At 38.8% G+C, this 19,635-nt stretch overlaps 1 protein-coding gene across 1 annotated transcript in view; it reads right to left on the bottom strand.

Annotated features, from left to right (window-relative positions):
* Positions 1-19,635, bottom strand: part of LOC125832883 (uncharacterized) — a 43,698-nt gene that overhangs the window by 21,420 nt on the left and 2,643 nt on the right. Inside the window, exons 2-5 of the mRNA XM_049512069.1 lie at positions 3,761-4,044; positions 3,467-3,664; positions 2,651-2,997; positions 1,592-1,883 (exon numbers count right to left, since the gene is read on the bottom strand). Of these exons, the coding sequence (XP_049368026.1) occupies positions 1,592-1,883; positions 2,651-2,997; positions 3,467-3,664; positions 3,761-4,044 (1,121 nt within the window). The remainder of the gene's footprint in view (positions 1-1,591; positions 1,884-2,650; positions 2,998-3,466; positions 3,665-3,760; positions 4,045-19,635) is intronic.

The following is a 19,635-nucleotide window of genomic DNA, read 5'->3' as shown; positions in this document are numbered from 1 at the left end:
TCTGTGCAACTTAGGGTTAGGGTACCTAATGGCCTTGGAAGACTAACTGGAAAACTAAAGCTCATGTCGAAGCTGCTTGTTTTGGATAGACTATCACTTGGGAGGCTTTGTTTAACTCAGAATAATCCATGGAAGAGAAGTTTTGCACCAAGTATTACATGCTACCTGTGTGAAGAAGATTTGTTCTTGAATTGCAGTGTCCAAGGAATGTTGAGAGTTGCTTCTTAATGTGACTGGTGTTTCATGGTCAATGCCTCTAAAGATATCAAGAGTTCATTGGAATGCTAACAAAGTCGAGGATGTCTAAAAAATTGAGCAAATTTGGAGAACAATTCCCATATGCATTTTCTGGACTATATGGCTGGAAATAACAAGGGTTGCTTTGAAGGAAAACGGATGCATATTTCAAGAATTAAAAAATACTTGTTTGCATAATTTATATTTTTGGTGTAACAGCGATATATTTGATAGTCTAGGAATATTTTTGTTTCATGTACTTATCTGTACCAACTTGGTTCTTCGTTAATAAAATTGGACCTTACCAAAAAAAAGCTTGCATCTATGTTTGCTCGAATTCAGTGCAGATCTAGAGGTTGGATTCTTCATCACATAAATTATTTTTTTTGAGAAGGTAACAACTAACATCACATTAATTTTAGGATTCAGGGCTATGGATAAGTGCAGATAAGGTGCTCGTATACACCCAATTACTGAGACATCTATATGTATATAATTCAATTACATAAAGTTATTGAACTAAAACTAATATAATTTTAATTCTTTATAAACACCTAATATTCTATTCACAAGACATCTTGTGTAATAAGGAAGTGCTCTCATACTTAATCTAAAAAATATTTATATATATTAAAGCCCAAAGCCAAATACCCAATTGTTTTATAATTCTTGATCATAGATGTAGTCAAAGCGCCCCAAGTAAGTTGACCATATCTAGTGTGGATCCCACAACCACAACCAAATCGTGTCAGATCAACATGGGTGTAACGGAAAATATTGAAGGTCCAAGCAGCATAGGTTCCACCACAGAATTCTTGAATCTCAACTGCGTACAACTTTTCTCCTTTTGCCTCCACTCTTTTGGAGTTGTAGTATGTGACCCAATCATTTCTTCTAATTATGACGAATTATACTTTACTATGTTACCACAGCTTTTAAATGTGGCCTACCATGTGTGATCCTTCTTTACAAAGGTGTTAGCTAAAGTTAAACCATAAGCTACATAAGCACACCATATCAGATGGAATTCATGCCAAAATGAGTAAAATGAAATAGCACTTGCTTCTATAATATGATTTAGATGCTAGAAGTTTATTTTAAGTTCACTTAATAAAAATAAACAGACATTAAGGAAATGGTTAAAATACATGATCAGAGTAAAAGGAAAAAAGCTACAAGCTAAGAGATAGTAAAGCTTGTTTAATGTTAAGAAAAGTAGAGCATTGTTTGATGTAAAAAGTGTACTCATAAACAAAAGCAAAGGCAGAAAAGGCTACTTTTCAATGAGTCAATACACTGACTCAAAACAAACCAACTCAAATTATCATCATAAGTAACATCTCATGTGACTCACCGTTTCAATCTTCTTCAGCACCGAAACCCCTGTGTCCATATCATAATCATATACAGAAGGTGGGGTTCTCATTGAGCTATAGGAAAACCTGAGTACACCGGATTCAAATTCTGATTCTAATGGATCAACAGAGTATACAGGATCAACAAAATCAACAGCACGACCACCTTGAAGTCTTTCTAGTGGCTCTCCAACAGCAGGAAGGCGATATACAGTAATTCTGGGTAGACCATTTTCACGTTCATGAACAGCAAGATGGTCGGTAAAAAGTTGTATGTCCTGGAGCTTAATGCTGCATGACAACCAAATTTAATGAGCCATAATCATGAAATAGCTCCATAATATTTCGTACTCACAAAATAGACTAGAAGAGGAATAGCTTTCTCAACCCCTTTGCCCATTTCTTATGTTTTTTCCAAAAATTTACAGGACTTTACCCAGGTATAGGTAAGTTAGCAGAAAATCTACGCTCAAGAGATATCAAAAGACTTTTGGATCACTTGAACTACAAACTTGAAGTACTTAGAGTTGACCAAAGTCAACAATTTGAGTAAACAAGATTAGATTCATGATTTGAAGGTTCAAATAGGTATGTACGATGATGTTAGGTTAGCACACATGGATTCGGTGCATTACGGCTCTATTGCATGAATGTTGCAAATCTCCAGTTTGAATTTGTAATTACTATTAAGTACAGATGCATCTCTTTACTGATTTGTAGGTGTAACATGGTGATTGCAAATGATATCGAGGTCGTGATAGACTTCTCGAGTTCATTGCACATTCAGCAATGATATTAACCTGTGAAAATCTTTAAAGAAGCTTCTAGTTGCTTACCTTTTCTTCTTTTTGAAATTGGTAACAGAGCATGATCTCAAAGAACCAAAACAGTGCTACACTGAAACTATATTTACAAGAGAACTCTAGAATTTTACCACCTCTATCTATAATGAATCTAAAACATCAATGATAGACATACAAATTGACAATTAGAAGACAAAATAATTCCTGCAAAGTTGTTTGAACTGTCAATAAATTGGTCATCTCTTTAATAATTACCTTGGACGGTGAGGAAGGAGAACAGTGGTAGCAGATATGTTTTCCACAGGGCATGCAAGTAATTCTGAATTGAAACATTCATCACTTCTCCTCTTGATGAAGAAATGATTTCCACGATGACTAGCTGATGTGTCAATGCCAGTCACACGTGATGTTAATACCACCAATCCATTTTCAGGTTTTGAAGTGTCTAGATAAAAGACAAATCTGGTAATTTTACTCTCAGATGCAATAAATAAATATTTCTTGCTCTCAGATGCTTGAAGATCCAAAGAAAATGTTTCGTCATTTTCATGATAAAGGCAAGAGTTATCTAACTGGTTAGTTCCCAATTCATGCAACCAGACCTGTCAAAACTAATATTAATCAAAAGAAAGAAAACCTGGATAAGCAAAAGTAAGATAAATTTCAACCAGACGAATCCATAAAACTAGCTATAAAGCCAACAGAAATGATTTAGCAAGTAGAACATATATGTAGGTAGAGGTACTTATTTTGACAAACAGAGAAAACATAAGTTCTAAGGCTCACCACGATAAGCATGCCAAAGACAAACAATACCCTCAATGATTTCAACAACTCTATTAAATCTCTTCAATCAACTTTTTCTATTAAGAATCCGTCTTTGGATGGAGGATTAGCTTCTATTTGGACAGCACTGGACATTATTATTAGCATAAGACATTCTACCAAACTGAATTACAACTATGGAGCATAAAGAATATATCATAATAAAAAACCAGACAAAGTTGGAAACTGGATGCTACTGGAGGAAACTAAATCACTTATATCCAATGGCTCCAATGAAATCCAAACCTTGTCTGGTCGAAGGATCTCATCCATTGTGACGTAAACCAATGCGTCATCACCTGCCCATTCGAGATATGATGTAATGGCACCAACCAGAGGTTTCCCAACCAGCATTCCAGACTCTGCATCAATAACATAAACAGTGTATATTTCATCCCCTTTTGTGTCCTCTGCATATGCAACTAACTTGTTATTTGGGCTGACCTGAAGACAGGAGAATCATGATGAAATAAGATAAGCTATAAAGCTACAAGAGACATGGAATAGCAATAAGAATCTGCACAGAAGACATGTTCTTACTTTGAAAGCACCAATACTGTAATATGCATGTTCTAGAGCTTTCACATTCTCATCCAAGATAATATGCTCAGAAGGAGCATCAGGTCCAGTTGGCATCGTATCATAAACAGATGTTGGAGCTCCACTTGTAGGCACATAGCATCTACAATGTTGGACATATTCCTTACCCTCCAAGTTCCTCGTGTAGTAAAAGTATGATCCTCTCCGCATGGGTGCAGATATGTCATCTTCTTTAATTCTTCCTCTTATCTCGGTATAAATATGATCCTCTAATTGTTTGGTCCCTAGTAAAGTGGTCAGACAGTTTATAATCCCTTCTCCAAGCAATTTTGAATGAATTGATGAACATGATAGTGTAAAGACACATTGAGAACAAATTAACGAACAAATGCTTTCAGATGGAGGCAAGTATGCTACAAAAGGAATTATGTTCTGCTACTGTTTTACATATATATATTGCACATCAGCAAGATGCAAATTATTTTTTTTGACATAGGTAACTGTTTCTATTTCTGTAACACAGTACATGGGTTGTACTGAAACCATATTTACAAAAGAACTGAAAATCTACTATCCTATCCTTATAATGAGTCTAAGACATCAATGATAGAGACAATATCATTAGAGTATATCTGGTTACACCAAAAACATAAAGTCAAAATACAATTCATTTTGACTTGTTCTATAGTATTCTCCATATTCTCAAAGACTCTTAAGGTTCCTCTCCTTCCATATTGTCCACCATATAGCTGCAGGTACAATTCTCCAGTTGTTTCTGTTTTTAGCGTGAACTCCTGCTTCTTCCCAACTGTGTAATGCTTCTGTGATTTTCCCTGGCATGGACCAAGATATGTTTTTGAGACATAGGAATAATCTCCATAGTTGACTTGTGACCTTGCAATGTATAAATAGATGAACCACTGTTTCTGCAGTTTCCCCACAAAAAAAAACATCTCGAACATAAAGGGATCCCCTTTTTCATCAAGTTATCTTGTGTCAGCACTACTTCCTTAGCCAATAACCAGACAAACCAAGCTACTTTGTGTGGGATTTTGGCTTTTCATATGTGTTTCCAAGGCCATCGAAGTAGCAGCTGGTTTGGTTGGTTCATCTTCCTGTAGGCTGCATTTACTTTAAAAGTCCCGTTACTATTTCCCTGCCTCTGTAGGATGTCTTGTCCAGCCTTCAAACCACTGAATTGGTCAATGGTGCTGAAGAATTTTGCTACTCTTGGTATTTCCCAATCATTCAGGTGTCTCCTGAACACAAAATTCCACCTTTGAGGTGTCCACAATTCTGCTATTGTGCTCTGTTGATGTAAAACTAAGTTATAAATATCTAGGAATAATGTCTCCATGTTGCCTGCTTCATGCCAATCATCCTTCCAGAAGACAGTTTTAACTCCATCTGCCACTTTGACTATGGTATTAACTTTGAATTCATTCCACAAAATTCTGATAGATTTCCATAAGCTAACACCATAAGGAGTAGTGACCTCCTTTGTCATCCAATTATCGTTCTCCTCATATTTAGCTTTAATGACTCTAACCCATAGACTTCGATTTTCATTTGAATATTTCCATAGCCATCTCATTCTTAAAGCAGATTTTTGATCCCCAATCCCCCAAATCTTTTCTCATTGATCTCTGCCTTCCATTTGACTAGGTGGTAACCCTTCTTGTCTTTGTTCCCTTGCCATAGAAATTTCCTCCTGATGCTATCCAACCTATTGATGATTCCTGGTGGGATAGGAAATAATGACTTCATATACGTTGGAAGTGCATCAAGCACAGAGTTTATCAAGGTCAATCTTCCACCCATGGAGAGATATTGGGACTTCCACCTTGCTAACTTCTTCTCACATTTCTCAATCACCCCATTCCAGATTTCCATAGACATAGACTTGGCCCCCAAAGGCAATCCAAGGTAGATAGTCGGTAGAGCACCCACTTCACACCCTAAGATTGTCTTTAAGATTTCCATGTTTGGCACTTCATTAACCGGGTATAAGAAGCTTTTCCTCCCGTTAACATGTAAACCTGACATTCCTTCAAATATTACCAAGATCAGTCTCAGTATTTTCAGATGCTCTTCTTCAGCATCACAGAATATAAGTGTGTCATCTGCATACTAAAGATGAGTTATCTTCAAGCTATCCCTTCCAGCTCTAGCAACCTCAAATCCTCTTAACCAACCTTCCCTGTTTGCTGTCTTAATCATGTTGTTCAGTCCCTCCATGACTAAGAGGAACAAAAAGGGTGATAGAGGATCACCTTGTCTTAGGCCCCTCTGTGAATTAAAATAACCTGTTGGTGAACCATTAATAAGTACAGAGAAGTTCACTGTTGAGATACAAAATTTAATCCACTGATTCCATTTAAATCCATATCCCATCTTCTCTAACAGATCCATAAGAAAGCCCCAATTGACATGATCATATGCTTTCTCAATGTCTAATTTGCATAGGATTCCAGGTTTCTTCAAGTTCACCCTGGAGTCTATTACTTCATTTGCTATGAGGGCAGCATCCATAATCTGTTTCCCTTTGATGAATGCCAATTGTTGTAAGTCCACAAGCTTTGCCATCACTCTTTTCAACCTTTCAGTAAGCACTTTGGAGAATAGCTTGTAAATACTACCTATCAGACTGATGGGTCTGAAGTCTCTTAATTCTTTAGCACCTTTCTTCTTTGGAATAAGAGCTATGAAGGTAGTAGCATTGAAACTTCTTTCAAACCTTCCTTGCTCGTAGAAATTCTGGAAGGTCTTCATGATATCATTTTTTACCACTTCCCAACACTTGATGTAGAACCCCATTGTAAACCCATTTGGACCAGGTGCTTTATCAATTGCACATTGTTTTAGGCATTCCAGTACCTCCTCCTCTTCAAATCCCCTTTCTAAATCTTCCATTACCTCCACTGTCAGCCTTGGGCAATTTGTGAAGTTGCTGGCAGGTCTCCACCGGACATTCTCTGAGTACAAGTTTTGGTAAAATTCCACCATTTCCCCTTGAATCCTTTCTTGATCATTGATCAGATTCCCTTGAACAAGAAGTTGGTCAATGTTGTTATATCTCTCGTGTGCATTAGCCATCTTGTTGAAGAATTTGGTATTCTTATCTCCTTCTTTCAACCATAGGGATCTGGATCTTTGTCTCCACAAGATCTCTTCATTCTTGATTAGCTGCTCAAAGTTCATGATTAAGGATGCCTTCTCCATTGATTCCTCTACTGTTAAGCCTCTGGCTATAGCAATGTTGTACAGAGTAGCCAACTTCTCTAGCACATTCTTCCTTTGTTGACCTAAGTTTCCTTGCTCACTTCTACTCCATTCTTTCAGTTTATGTTTCAAGGCTTTTAATTTGGAAGCTAGGACATAGTCAGGTCTCCCCTGGTAATCAAAAGAACTCCACCACACCTTCACTCTATCAATAAAACCTTCAGTGCCAAGCCACCAATTCTCAAACTTGAAATAACTCTTGTTCTTCTTCCAGGAACCTCCTAGAATTGCAATCGGAGAATGATCCGACATTATTCTTTGGAGTGCAATTTGTTTCATATTATTGAAAGAGTCATCCCATTCTTGAGACACCAATATCCTGTCAATTCTTGAGGCTATTTTCCCAGTATCCCCTTTGAACCAGGTGAGATTAGCATTCTCAAGATGGAGATCAATTAAATTCATGTCTTCAATCAGATCAGAGAACTCCCTCATGCCCTTTGTTCTTCTAACACCGTTCCTTTTCTCCGAGACATATCTGGACACATTGAAGTCTCCACAAACTGCCCAGGGACCTTCTATTAATCCTCTGATTGAGCCAATCTCCTCCCATACTTATCTTCTTTCCACATAACAGTTAGGAGCATACACCCCTGTTATATGGCAAGTGAAATCTTGCAATTGTGCTTCAAATTTACAAGTAAGAGTGTATGCACCTATCTCTAGTATTTCACCTTTCCAAATTCTACTATCCCATAGCATCATTATCCCTCCTCTAGTTCCACTTGCCTCCAAACATGCCATTTTAATCCATCTACCCCCATAGTTGCATTATCAATCCTGTAATATCCCCCTCTAATTTAGTTTCTAGTAGACAAACTATATCAGCTTTCCAATCCCCCATAATGTTCTTGACTACCCTCCTTTTATCCCTGCTATTTAAGCCCCTTACATTCCATGATACTAGTTTGAATTGCATCATGTAATGGCCACGATGTTCCTCCCCTTATCTCTACACCCCCCACTCTTGAATTTCACATCAAAGGCTACTAAATTTTTTAATTCTTTAGAGCCTTTAAATCTGTTCTTCTTACATAGTAGTTGTTCCATAGCCTCTTCCTCATGTCCTCGAAAATCCGCCCCTAATAATTTCCCTAGTTTCAGCATGTTTTGCTTCACCCACGCAGAACACTTCCTTCTCTTTTTCTGTAATTAATTGTTGTTGTGTGCGCAAAGGCTCTGCCTCTTCGATCTCCCATTCTTTGATAGAAGTCAATGATCTTTGACCAGCAATTGTGCATGGGCTTTCCTCCCCCCCCCCCCCCCCCCTTCTCATATCCCCTCTCAAAACTTCTTTGTGTAGTTGTTTCTTCTGCAATTTGCAGAGGCTTTTCCACCAATTTCTCACTTTGATTCGCCACTATCATCTCGTGCAAAGTGTTCTGTTCTATGTCTTTTTTTTTTTAACATTGGTAAAGTTGTATTCTTCAGCATTAAGGACATGCTGGCCACCTTCAAAATTTACAGCCCTAAGCGAAATTACAAGCTCCCTATTAATTCTATAATTTGATCTACATCTTCTATGCAAAGTTGTTTACACCAAAAAAGTAAAGATACCAAACAATTCCATTTTACTTTGTGAATGGAATTAGATCTATCTTCAAAACATCTCCCATTTCTTTCCTTCCACACTGACCACCATATGCATGATGGTATTAGCTTCCACCACTTCTTTTGAGTCTTGCTACCCCCTCTTCTGATCCAACATTTAAAAAGATCAGAGGTGTGTTCTGGCATAGACCAGCTACAGCATGTGATGTTGAGAAACAACTCCCAGATCTGTGCAGTGAATTTACAATGTAAAAATAGGTGATTGTTTGTTTCCCCAGTCAAATTGCACAGGAAACACCTGGGGACTAGTTGCTTTCCTTTCTTCTGCAGCACTTCTTGAGTTAAGCAGGCTCTTTTGATGACTAACCAAGTGAAGCATATCACTTTGGTGGGGATCAATCCTCTCCAAATACTCTTCCAGTGATGATGGTAGCCTCTAACCCCAACTTGTATGCCTTTCTTGTAAGCACTGTTTACTGTGAATCTGCCATCCTTGTTGTGCTTCCAAATAACTCTATCTGGTGCATTTGTTAGTGATTGATTCCCCCCCAATTTTCCCAGGAAAGAAGCCACTCTATCTACTTCCCAGTCATTCAATAGCCTTCTGAAAGATAGGTCCCAGCCTTGAGTTGTCCAGCATTCACATACTTTGGCTTCAGGATTGTTGCAAATTGAGAAAAGATCTGGGAATGACTCACTTAGAGGAATTTGATCAATCCATCCATCTCTCCAAAACTTGATCTTGTTGCCATTTCCAATTTTGAGAAACACATTTTCTTCCATAGAGTTCCATAAAGCTCTGATTGACCTCCATACTCCCCATCCATAGGGTTCTGACACTATCTCTGTACACCATGGGTTCAATTCCCCATACTGTGCCACTATCACCTCCTTCCATAGGGTTCCTTCCTCACTAGTATATCTCCACAACCACTTCATCAAAAGGCTCTTGTTTTGGATTCTCAAATTTCTAATACCCAGTCCCCCTCTTTCTTTGCTTAGCATCACAGTATTCCATTTCACTAAATAGTAACCCTTGCCCTCTCCCTCTTTGCCTTTTTTCCAGAGGAAGTTTCTTCTCAGTCTGTCCAGCTTTTTGATAACTATTGGAGGAATTGGAAATAACGACATAACATAAGTTGGCAGTGAATCTAAAACAGAGTTTATCAAGATCACTCTACCCCCCAAGGATAGATATTGAGCCTTCCATCTTGATAATTTTTTTTCTGCTTTTTCCAAAATTCCATCCCATATCCCCAAAGCATTATGTTTGCTCCCTAGTGGCATTCCCAAGTAGGTTGTCGGCAATTTCTCTACTTTACACCCTAGAATGCTTGCCAATCCTTGAATATGAGGCAACTCCTTGACTGCAATCAAGCTGCTTTTCCCCTAATTGACCTTTAGCCCTGATACTGCTTCAAATAAGATCAGAATCAATTTGATGTAGTTCAGCTGTTCGGCTTCTGGCTCACAAAGGATGATAGTATCATCTGCATATAGCAAATGGCTGATCTCCTTTCCATTCCCTATTCTGTCTCCTATTTGGAAACCCTTAATCCACCTGTTCTGTGTAGCTATTCTCATCATACTGTCAAAACCTTCCATTGCTAGAATAAAGAGAAAAGGTGACAGTGGATCACCTTGTCGCAGCCCCCTTTCTGATGCAAAGAAGCCAACAGGTTCACCATTTACTAGTATTGAGAACTTGACTGTTTTAATGCACACTTCTATCCATTTTAACCACTTACTGCCAAAGCCCATTTGTCTCAAAACATTCAATAAAAATGCCCAATTTACATGGTCATATGCTTTCTGGATGTCTAACTTGCATAATACACCCGCAACTCCACCTTTCATCCTTGAATCTATGCACTCGCTTGCTATCAATGCAGCATCCATGATCTGTCTCCCTTTTATGAAAGCCATCTGATTTTTATTGACCAGTTTGCTCACCACCCTCTTAAGTCTTTCTGCCAGTAACTTAGCTATGATTTTGTAGACCCCTCCTATCAGACTGATTGGCCTATAATCTTTTAATTCTGAAGCTCCAGCCTTTTTAGGGATTAGAGCAATGAATGTTGCATTAAAACTTTTCTCAAAATTCTGATTGGAGTGGAAATGTGATAGGGTGTTAATTATGTCCTTCAAAACCTCCCAAAAAGTCTCGAAGAAAATCATTGGAAAGCCATCCGGTCTAGGAGCCTTCTCCTTAGCACACATCCTAATACTTTCTAGGATTTCTTCTTCCTCAAAAGGTCTTTGCAACCATAATTGTTCCTCTCCAGTTATCATATTAACATCTTGAATGTTCAGATCGGGCCTCCAGTGTTCAGCTTCCTTGTATAAATTTATGTAGAAATTTTGGACAGCCTCCTTGATCATAGCTGGATCTTTCACAATGGTACCTTCTATATCAAGTTGTTCCATAGTATTGAACCTCTTATGAGAGGTGGCGATTCTGTGGAAAAACTTTGTATTCTTGTCTCCATGTTTCAACCATTGTACCCTGGATCTTTGTTTCCATGCTATCTCCTCTTTCTTGGCTATCTCTTCAAACTCCATGGCCAAATTTGCCTTCTGTAAAATTTCATCATCAGTAAGCATTTTGTGTTCCTGTATTATCTCCCAGTTTGCTATCTGACTTAAAATGTCTTCTTTTCTCTGCCTCCAGTTACCTTTGTTTTCTTTGCTCCATTCTTTCATCTTTACCTTTAACAATTTCATTTTCTCAGCTAATATATATCCTGCTCTCCCCTCAATGTTGAAAGAATCCCACCATTCCTTTACCTTGTCTTTGAATCCTTCTACCTCCAACCACCAAGATTCAAATTTAAAATAAGATTTTTTCCATTCCCAACCACCACATGTTAGCATAATAGGATTATGATCAGATGTTATTTTTGGTAGGACATTTTGTTTGATGTGAATGAAGCTTTCCCCCCATTGTGCACAGTGAAGAAATCTATCAATTCTTGAAGCACTCGTTTGATTGTCCCCTCTTCTCCAAGTATAAGATCCTCCAAATAAAGGAGGATCAATCAACTCCAGCTCCTCAATACAAGAGGAAAAATCTGTCATAGCACCACTAAGTCTGCGGCAGTTTGTTCTCTCTGATGGGTATCTAGTAACATTAAAATCTCCACAAACTATCCATGGTCCTACAAACCTTCCTCTGATGGCTGTCAATTCCTCCCACAGCACCTTTCTGATCTCTACTACAATCAGCATATACTGCAGTTATGTTCCAACTGAAGTCTTCACTTACCCCTGTGAATTTCCCAGTTAAGCTTTGCCTGCCAATCTCCACCAGTTCCCCCTTCCATACCCTTTTATCCCACAAAATTGCAATCCCCCCACTGCTCCCCATTGCCTCCTTATGAACTTCTCCCATCCATCTATTTTCCCATATGTTCGGTATTAATCCATCAATATTACCCTCTAGCTTTGTCTCAACTAATACATAAATATCTGCCTCCCACTGATGTATTAGTTTCCTAACAGTGTCCCTTTTATCACTCCCATTCAGCCCCCTCACATTCCATGAGATTATTTTCACTCTCATTGATTGGTTAGAGCTAAAACCCTCCCACTAGATCTTGGTTCCCCGTTTTTTAAATTCATATCAAAGAACAGATTTCTCACCTCTTTTGGGACATCATTGTTAGATTTTATTGTCTTCATCTTCTCCCCTTTTCCAGTCTCCTTTTCCCTCCTTTGGTCTAGCTTAGCTAACATGGTATACGCTTCCTTTTTGCATCCTTTAAAATCGACACCAAATTGTTGACCTAATTTTATCATGTTCGCTTGGACCCATTCCGTGGCATTTGCAGCTAGGTCTTCCTCATGTGTGCTATTGTCAACCTGTAAAGGTTCTGGCTCTGTGTACATAACCAAGAGAGAGTTTGAAAAATCCATCTCTCCTTCTCCATTAATTTGAGTTGGGTTGTTCTGCCTTATTGATCCCCCTTCCTCCTGAATTCTTGCATGTGATTGTAATTGATTGTCCTGCGCTTTCTCCCTTTTTTCCATTCTTGTTACTCCTGTCCCATCCAGTTCTCCCTCACCTTCGAATTCGACGAAGTTAGCACAGCGGCATGTTTCTGAATTTGACATACTAATGAGCTCAACAAAAGGCTCTGTGAAGAGCTTTTGTTTTTGTTCTGGGCCCATTTCTTTTGGATCTATTTTATCCTTCTGTTTATTTGATTTAGAAGGAATGGACTTTCCACCATCTGGCCCACCACTTAAATAAACTGAAGGGGTCTTTTCTCTTTCTTCCCTTACTCCTTTTTCCAGCTGTCCTCTACTGCTACTGGGACCCCCAACCCACTTCAATCTCTCTCTTGAAAAGGTCCCAACTGTGGTCACATGCCTTGTGTCAGCAAAGGACACTCCTTTTTTGTATACATCGATATCTGAAATGTATCTCTCTGCATCCTCTCTCCCTTTTTGGTGAATATCCTCTGTAGCTCTAGATATACTAGGATTTGACCTCTCTCCTTGGCCACTGGTTTCAACAGTCATCTTCTCCAGTATTTTTTTCCAGTAGGTTGCTGGTTCTTCACACCATACCGGCATTGAGAAAACTAGGTTTTCGTCCTCGACTTCTATGGATGGTGGGATTTTTTCTCTAGGCCCTTTAACTCTGATTCTGGCCCACCGTAAGTGGTTTTTGAGCTCTGTTTCTTCTTCATTCTCCAGCCAGCCTCCACATTTGTCTCCTATCTTTCTCATTGTTTCAGAGTTCCATAAATGCAGAGGAAGTCCCAAGACCCTGATCCAGTACCAATCGAATTTTGTTGTATCAGGAAAAACTCCCTTTGTTGGATGCCACCAGTCCAGTTTGAGAATTTGGTCTTGTCTCTTCCATTCTCCCATCAGAATATGTTCTGCTGCTCTTCTTGACTGAAACTCAAAAAGGAAATTGAGCCCACTCATGTCATACACCTGGATGTTTGGTACTCCTTTCCAGGTTTGAACTGCCCATTTTCTAACATCGTTGCGTGTTGGGGCATCTTCTCCTCCAATGAATCTCCCAACCAAACATCTTCGTAGCTGAGCATTATCCTCCTGACCGACAAATTTTGCCACGTTCATGGGTTCTTTTCTAGCTTCAAGCATTCGCTGCTCCCATTTAAGTTTTGTAATAGCTTTTTTGTAATTAGCTCCCCCCACTATAGTGTTCCACCTTGTATCCCCTTCTGTAATAAAAGTGCCATGTGTATTTGACACTTTATTAATAAAATCTTCAATATTGTGGACCAGTCTCCCCCACCCCTCATTAAATTGATTCTCTGGAAGAATGATGATTGTTCTGTTCTGGCCCGTAACAGCTATTATTGAGATGTAACGACCATATTTATTGAACTTCTGAGTGCAGTAAATGTAGGTTGCCATGTCTCTGCATCTCCATGATTTAAAGATTTTCCCCTCATTGCCCGAGGCTTCTTGCAACCTTTTGCACAGCCATAAAAGAACTCCCCTGCTAATTGACATCCTCCTCACAGTTAGTCGTGATCTCTCTACCCAGTCAAACCAGGTATCTGTGCCTGAGAAAGAGGCTGTGATATCAAAAGACTTCACCCCCATTCTGAAAAAAAGTTGGTTATCCATTTCTGGAAAAAATGGAAGACATTTGTAGAAGTTTTTTAGAAGGAAAAATGGAGTCTCCGATTTCTGTTCTATGTCTTGCATGACTGGAAGAGAGATGTGGGATTCCATGTCGTCAAGAAGTCCGTCTCTATTGAGTATAGGCTGAGCTGAATTTGTTATTTTATTAAAAATAACAAAACTTGCCTGATCAGGCCCATTTTCCACTTCCACTTCAATTAAATACCCTTCCTTGGGCCTCTGTAGGCCCAATTCTGAGTTCTTCATTAAAGAAGGCATGTGACTCTCACATGACTTATTTAACTCCCCCTTTCCAGCTGTCATATGTACCTTCCCCACCTGTTCTTCTGTACAAAAATCCCTTAAGGGATTTTTTTACTGAATCACAGAGATTGACATTACTTTGTATTACCCTCTGGTCCAAAGTTTAACCTAGATTTTCCAGTGGACTGTCTTCTCCAGTGGTACAACAAGCCTTTTCCAGCGACATTTCACACCTCACTTTGCTTTCAGCCCATATAGGGAAATGGTATCTGATTCCCTCTCGCGCTATTGACACCTCTTGTGGTATGCTTCTGCCATCATTTGCAACCAAAATCCTCGCCCATTTCATGTGGTTCCCCAACTCTGTCTCCTCTTCAGTAGCTGTCCAGTCACCACAAAGTTGTCCAATTTCTTTGAAAACTTGGTGCGTCCAAAGGTGTAGAGGAACACCCACGACTTTGATCCAAGTTTCTTTGATTATCGTGGTGTTTGGAAGGCAACCAAGCACCGGACTCCACCATTCTAGGTTAAAACCTAGGTTTTTCCACTTCCATTGGCCTTGCAGTGTCTGTTCTGCCATGAACCTGTTGGGAAATTCAAAAAGAAACATATCTCCATATAGCTCATATATGTTAGACCCCAAAGGTCTTCTTCCACTCAGATGATGACCATCTTCTGATCTCAGATAGAGAAGGTTTTTCTTTAATTGCCTTGGCCAGATACCCAACGAGGCACCTCTTCAACAGTCCATCCTTTTGCCTATCGGCTGTGTTTGCCACCTTTGTTTCTCGATGGCCCTTTGAAATCCATTTACTATCACACACAGCCTTCGAATATGGATAGTTGGATTCTGCTAGTCTTGAGGTATTGGCTAGTACCTGTGTTTTGGAGCATTTAATGAAATTCTCTATCTTAAAAGCTAAGTCGTACCATCCAGCATTCAAGACTGGTTCCGGAATGATAATTACTGATCTTCCCCCAGCATTTAAGAAGATAATGGTTATATATCTCCCATATTCATTATGTTTCCTTGTACAAAAGTACTCTTCTTTTCTGTCAGCAAACGTCCACCTCCTTACGCTCTTCTTTTGATCAGTTGATGCTTCTCTTAGCAAGAAACATATCCATTCCATCACCTTGCTGCTAACAGTTGATCTTCTCATCATCCTTTGACTCCTCTCCACCCATTCATACCAAACAGATCCATCTGAACTCCATCTTGTAATATCAAACGATTTGAATCCCGCATTGAAATATATTCTGTTTTCCCCCATGTCTGTTGGAGAGCAGGAACAGAAAAGAAAATGAAGTAAACTATAGCAGACGGGGATAGCTGTGAAAGAAGAAGAGAGATGGTAGTTCTCAGGCGAGCTACCGGAAAGAGGGTTCTCTCTCTCCTAGGAAGTAGGAGAGAGAGTTTTTGGGAAATGTGCCTGAGAGCATTTTAGAAGTTTTTGGTTTTTGCAAGATGCAAATTTTTCTTTCAAAGAACTTCCCAAAATGCATGCAGTTGAAGAACATAAAATAACGGAGTAAAGGCAGTAGAGTTTTCTCAAGCTTCAACCTCTTGCTTGTTTCAAAACATGTAAGCATTACAATGACATTCATAAGAAGCTAGGCAATTCACAATTTCTAGAGACTATAGTGAGCAGAACACTTTTATAATCAATCAGTAGCACAGTAAGGGAAATATTATCAGTTTCAACATTTCAAGGAAATTACTCGCCTCTCTATCTCCTTCACACACACTTTGGATGTGCTCTGACAAAACACCCATAGCTCAAACTCTAAAATAATTCATAGACTTCAGATCATCACCACTAGTTCTTCAAAGGCATAGTAGCAAAAAGTATGGTGGATGATACAGTTGACGTGTAATGGAACTTGAAGTTGAATCTTGACCTAAAAAGCTGGACACTACAGAAAGCTTATTACTAAAGTGAGTTTGGTGCAAGGGCTCTACAACACTTCTATACGAGCATTGCAGAAAAAACTCAAAAGATCAAGTTTGGTGCATTCTAGCCTTCTACTGTTCTAGCATCTCTTGCACAAAGAAAGCTAAAGTGAGTGCTTTAATTAATATTCCATCTGCCCAGAAACTGATCCTTCTACTGTTAACTGGTAATGCGTACAAAAGCAATAGAAACTAAAAACTAGCCTACCCCATAATTAAAATGAAAGTTGGCCCTCGAAAACAAATCAAAGAAAAATTCTTCTTCCACTTCCTTGATCAACTTTCAAAAGGTGATTTTCTTTGCCAGTACAGTTCTAAATGGCCCGAAACAATCTCAACAAAAGAAACATTCAGCTGGTTTATAGATGCTACATGAGTCAGCAAAAACTGGAATCTACCAGTCACCTATTTCTTCATTGCACAGTTGCAGTAGGACTGGAACTTTTTCGTCTACTTTTCGACTATGTTGGGTACAGCCTCAGTCACCAAAAGAATCTTATGAATGTTGGAAGTTTTGTAGAGTTGATAAAGCCATTAAAAAATATGAAGGATTATACCAGCGACTATTTTTTGGTGCATATAGAATGAGACGAATCACAGGTGTTTTAATGGAATCTCAACTCCAACACATACCTCAGAAGGCTAGATGTCTAGTTAATCTCTCCGCTAGAACTTCCTTAACCCTGTAAATTGCCCAGCTAAATTTGTGGTATTTTTAGCCAGCTTAGCCAATCTTCTGTATTGGAACTACCATTACTACCTGTACTTTTGTAATATTTTGCATCTACGTTAATGCCTATTAATGATCTCTTCAAAAATAAAAAAAACATAGGTGTTGTTCAGCTCAAGGACTAGTAATGCATGAATTATAGTGTAATAAACTAGCAATTTTTTATGCATCTTCACTATTTGTCTTTCCCTTCTATCCAATGATTGTAAAAAAAATGACCAATTCATTGTTTTTGCATCGGATAATGAGCAACTTATTGATCCACGAAGAATAATGTAGCGATTGTTATGCGAGGAGTATTTATAAACTATAAATGTAAGAATTGTTATGTGGTAAGTAATAATAAAGGCACTGGTAAGGTTGCCTATTTAAGGGGCATCTTCTGAGAAATCGGTCTAGAGAAAACCGTTTGGGTCAAGCGCAGCTTTCGAAACTTGGGGGATGATGGGTCCGCCGCCCCTCTATCCTTCTCCACTTGAATATTGAACATAGTTTGCTAGCCATAAGGCTCGAACTTGTGACCTACGACACAAGACCCTCAACTTAGCATATTTTTATCTTTAGATACTCGAATCTGTGCATTGTTAATTCTTATTCCCACGACCAAATCCAAGGTCCCTGGTATCTCAATCTTTAGTTTCTCAACATAGATACGAGCCCAAAACATTTGTGCTTTGTTTTTTGTATCGTCTATTCTGACATAGCCACCACATAGATCACCAACGGATAGATGTGTCCAAACTCCAACCGCGTAGAGAAATACCAAAAGCTTTAATCCATCTTTTCTCATTTCTATGATTCGTCACTTCAAATCCCGTTAGGGAGACCACCACTCCAGCAATAGTGTTCTTCCATTCCAGAACTAGTCCAAGCCTTTGCTCTGATAACTTCCTGCCTGATGGAAGATCGAATGGAAACTGATTGTGGTCGATCCCCTAAGACCAGCAGTTATTTTCCACCTATTTAAGAACCATTTTTGTACCACCTATGGATTCGGACGCATGTTGAAGGGGCCACTAAAACAACCAATGAGATATTTACAGAGGAATTGGGTGTTATCAAGCTCCACAGGAGATGTTTTCTTTGTTTTAAAACTCCTTGTAGCAACTACTGAATTTCTGTCTATTTAAGAATTTTTGCAGTCTCCATATATGACTTGGCTCGACCTCAGCTAAATGAAATCTTTAATCATTTCCTTCCCCCAGAAGACAAAAGATCTTCTCTGAGCCGAGCTTCCACCATTACGAAAAGACTGTAAATATTGAAATTCTAAAAAACTCTGTGAATGAATGTATGCTTCTTGCCCATCTCCTGCAGCTATCCCCTGTAACAAGTGAAACTTGCTTAAGTGCTTCACAAACCCAACGCAAATTCCTTTGGTTGATTTTTAACCTGCTAATGAATCTCTTATTACGTTCAATAAGTATGAACCATCTGTCAAAATCCTCGCTTATCAACAAACTCGAACTATTTATCTCCTCAAACAAAAAGGATTCTTTTTTTGACACTAGTAACAATTGTATTTCAGTCAGTACTACCTTAGTACTGAAAAACCATATTTACAAAAAAGAAGAAGAAGGTTATAGTCTTTCCAAAGCTAAACCAAGATTTAGATGGATCCTAAAACATCTATGATTAACTCAATCTCATTGGAGTAGACATTTGTACACCAAAAACAGACAACAAAATACATTTAAGCTTGACTTCTTGCAGGTTGTTGTTCCTATTTTCAAAACATCTATCATTTCTCTCTGTTCATATAGTCCATCATATACAAGCAGGGATCATCCTCCATCTTTCACTGTTTGTAGCCCCAACTCCAGCCTCCTCCCAACCGAAAGGAGTCTCATCAATCTTACTAAGCATACTCCAGGAAATGCCTTTGAGATTAAGGAAATTTGCCACAGTTGGTCAGTGAAATTGTAGTGTAGAAAGAGGTGTCTTACTATAAGGAGCATCTGTTGCATAGAGATATACCTCTCTTGGCCACATTGTCCAATGTCAGAACTGCTTCATTGGCTAGCAGCCAGGTGAAGCATGCCACTTTTTGTGGCACTTTGATTCTCCAGATTTGCTTCCAAGGCCATTTAAAGACTTGATTCTCCCTAAGACTTGTTAGTTTATATCCTTCCTTCACCATGTATCCCCATGCCACCACAAATAATCCTCACCTATTTGGATTCCTCGGGAACTCTCCGGTAGCTTGAGAAGTTTAATCATTCGGGGAATTTCCCAGTCATTCAAGTTTCTTCTAAGGATCATATTCCATCCTTGTGGTGACCACATTTCAGCAATAGTTTTCTGTTGGTGTTGAGCCAAAACAAAGATGTTAGGAAAGAGATCTTTAAGGCTCGCAGTACCCATCCATTTATCAACCCAAAAACTTGTTTTTTTGCCATTTCGAACCTTGACCGTTAATTGATTACTTAGAATTTGCCAAAATATTCTAATGGATTTCCAAAGGCTAATATCATAGGGGGTATT

The sequence above is a fragment of the Solanum verrucosum genome, unplaced genomic scaffold (assembly GCF_900185275.1).
Source record: "Solanum verrucosum unplaced genomic scaffold, falcon-dt-bn FXZP01000039.1, whole genome shotgun sequence".
NCBI classification, from domain to species: Eukaryota; Viridiplantae; Streptophyta; class Magnoliopsida; order Solanales; family Solanaceae; genus Solanum; species Solanum verrucosum.
The sequence above is the reverse complement of the archived record's forward strand: the minus strand, read 5'-3'. Positions and strand labels throughout refer to the sequence as shown.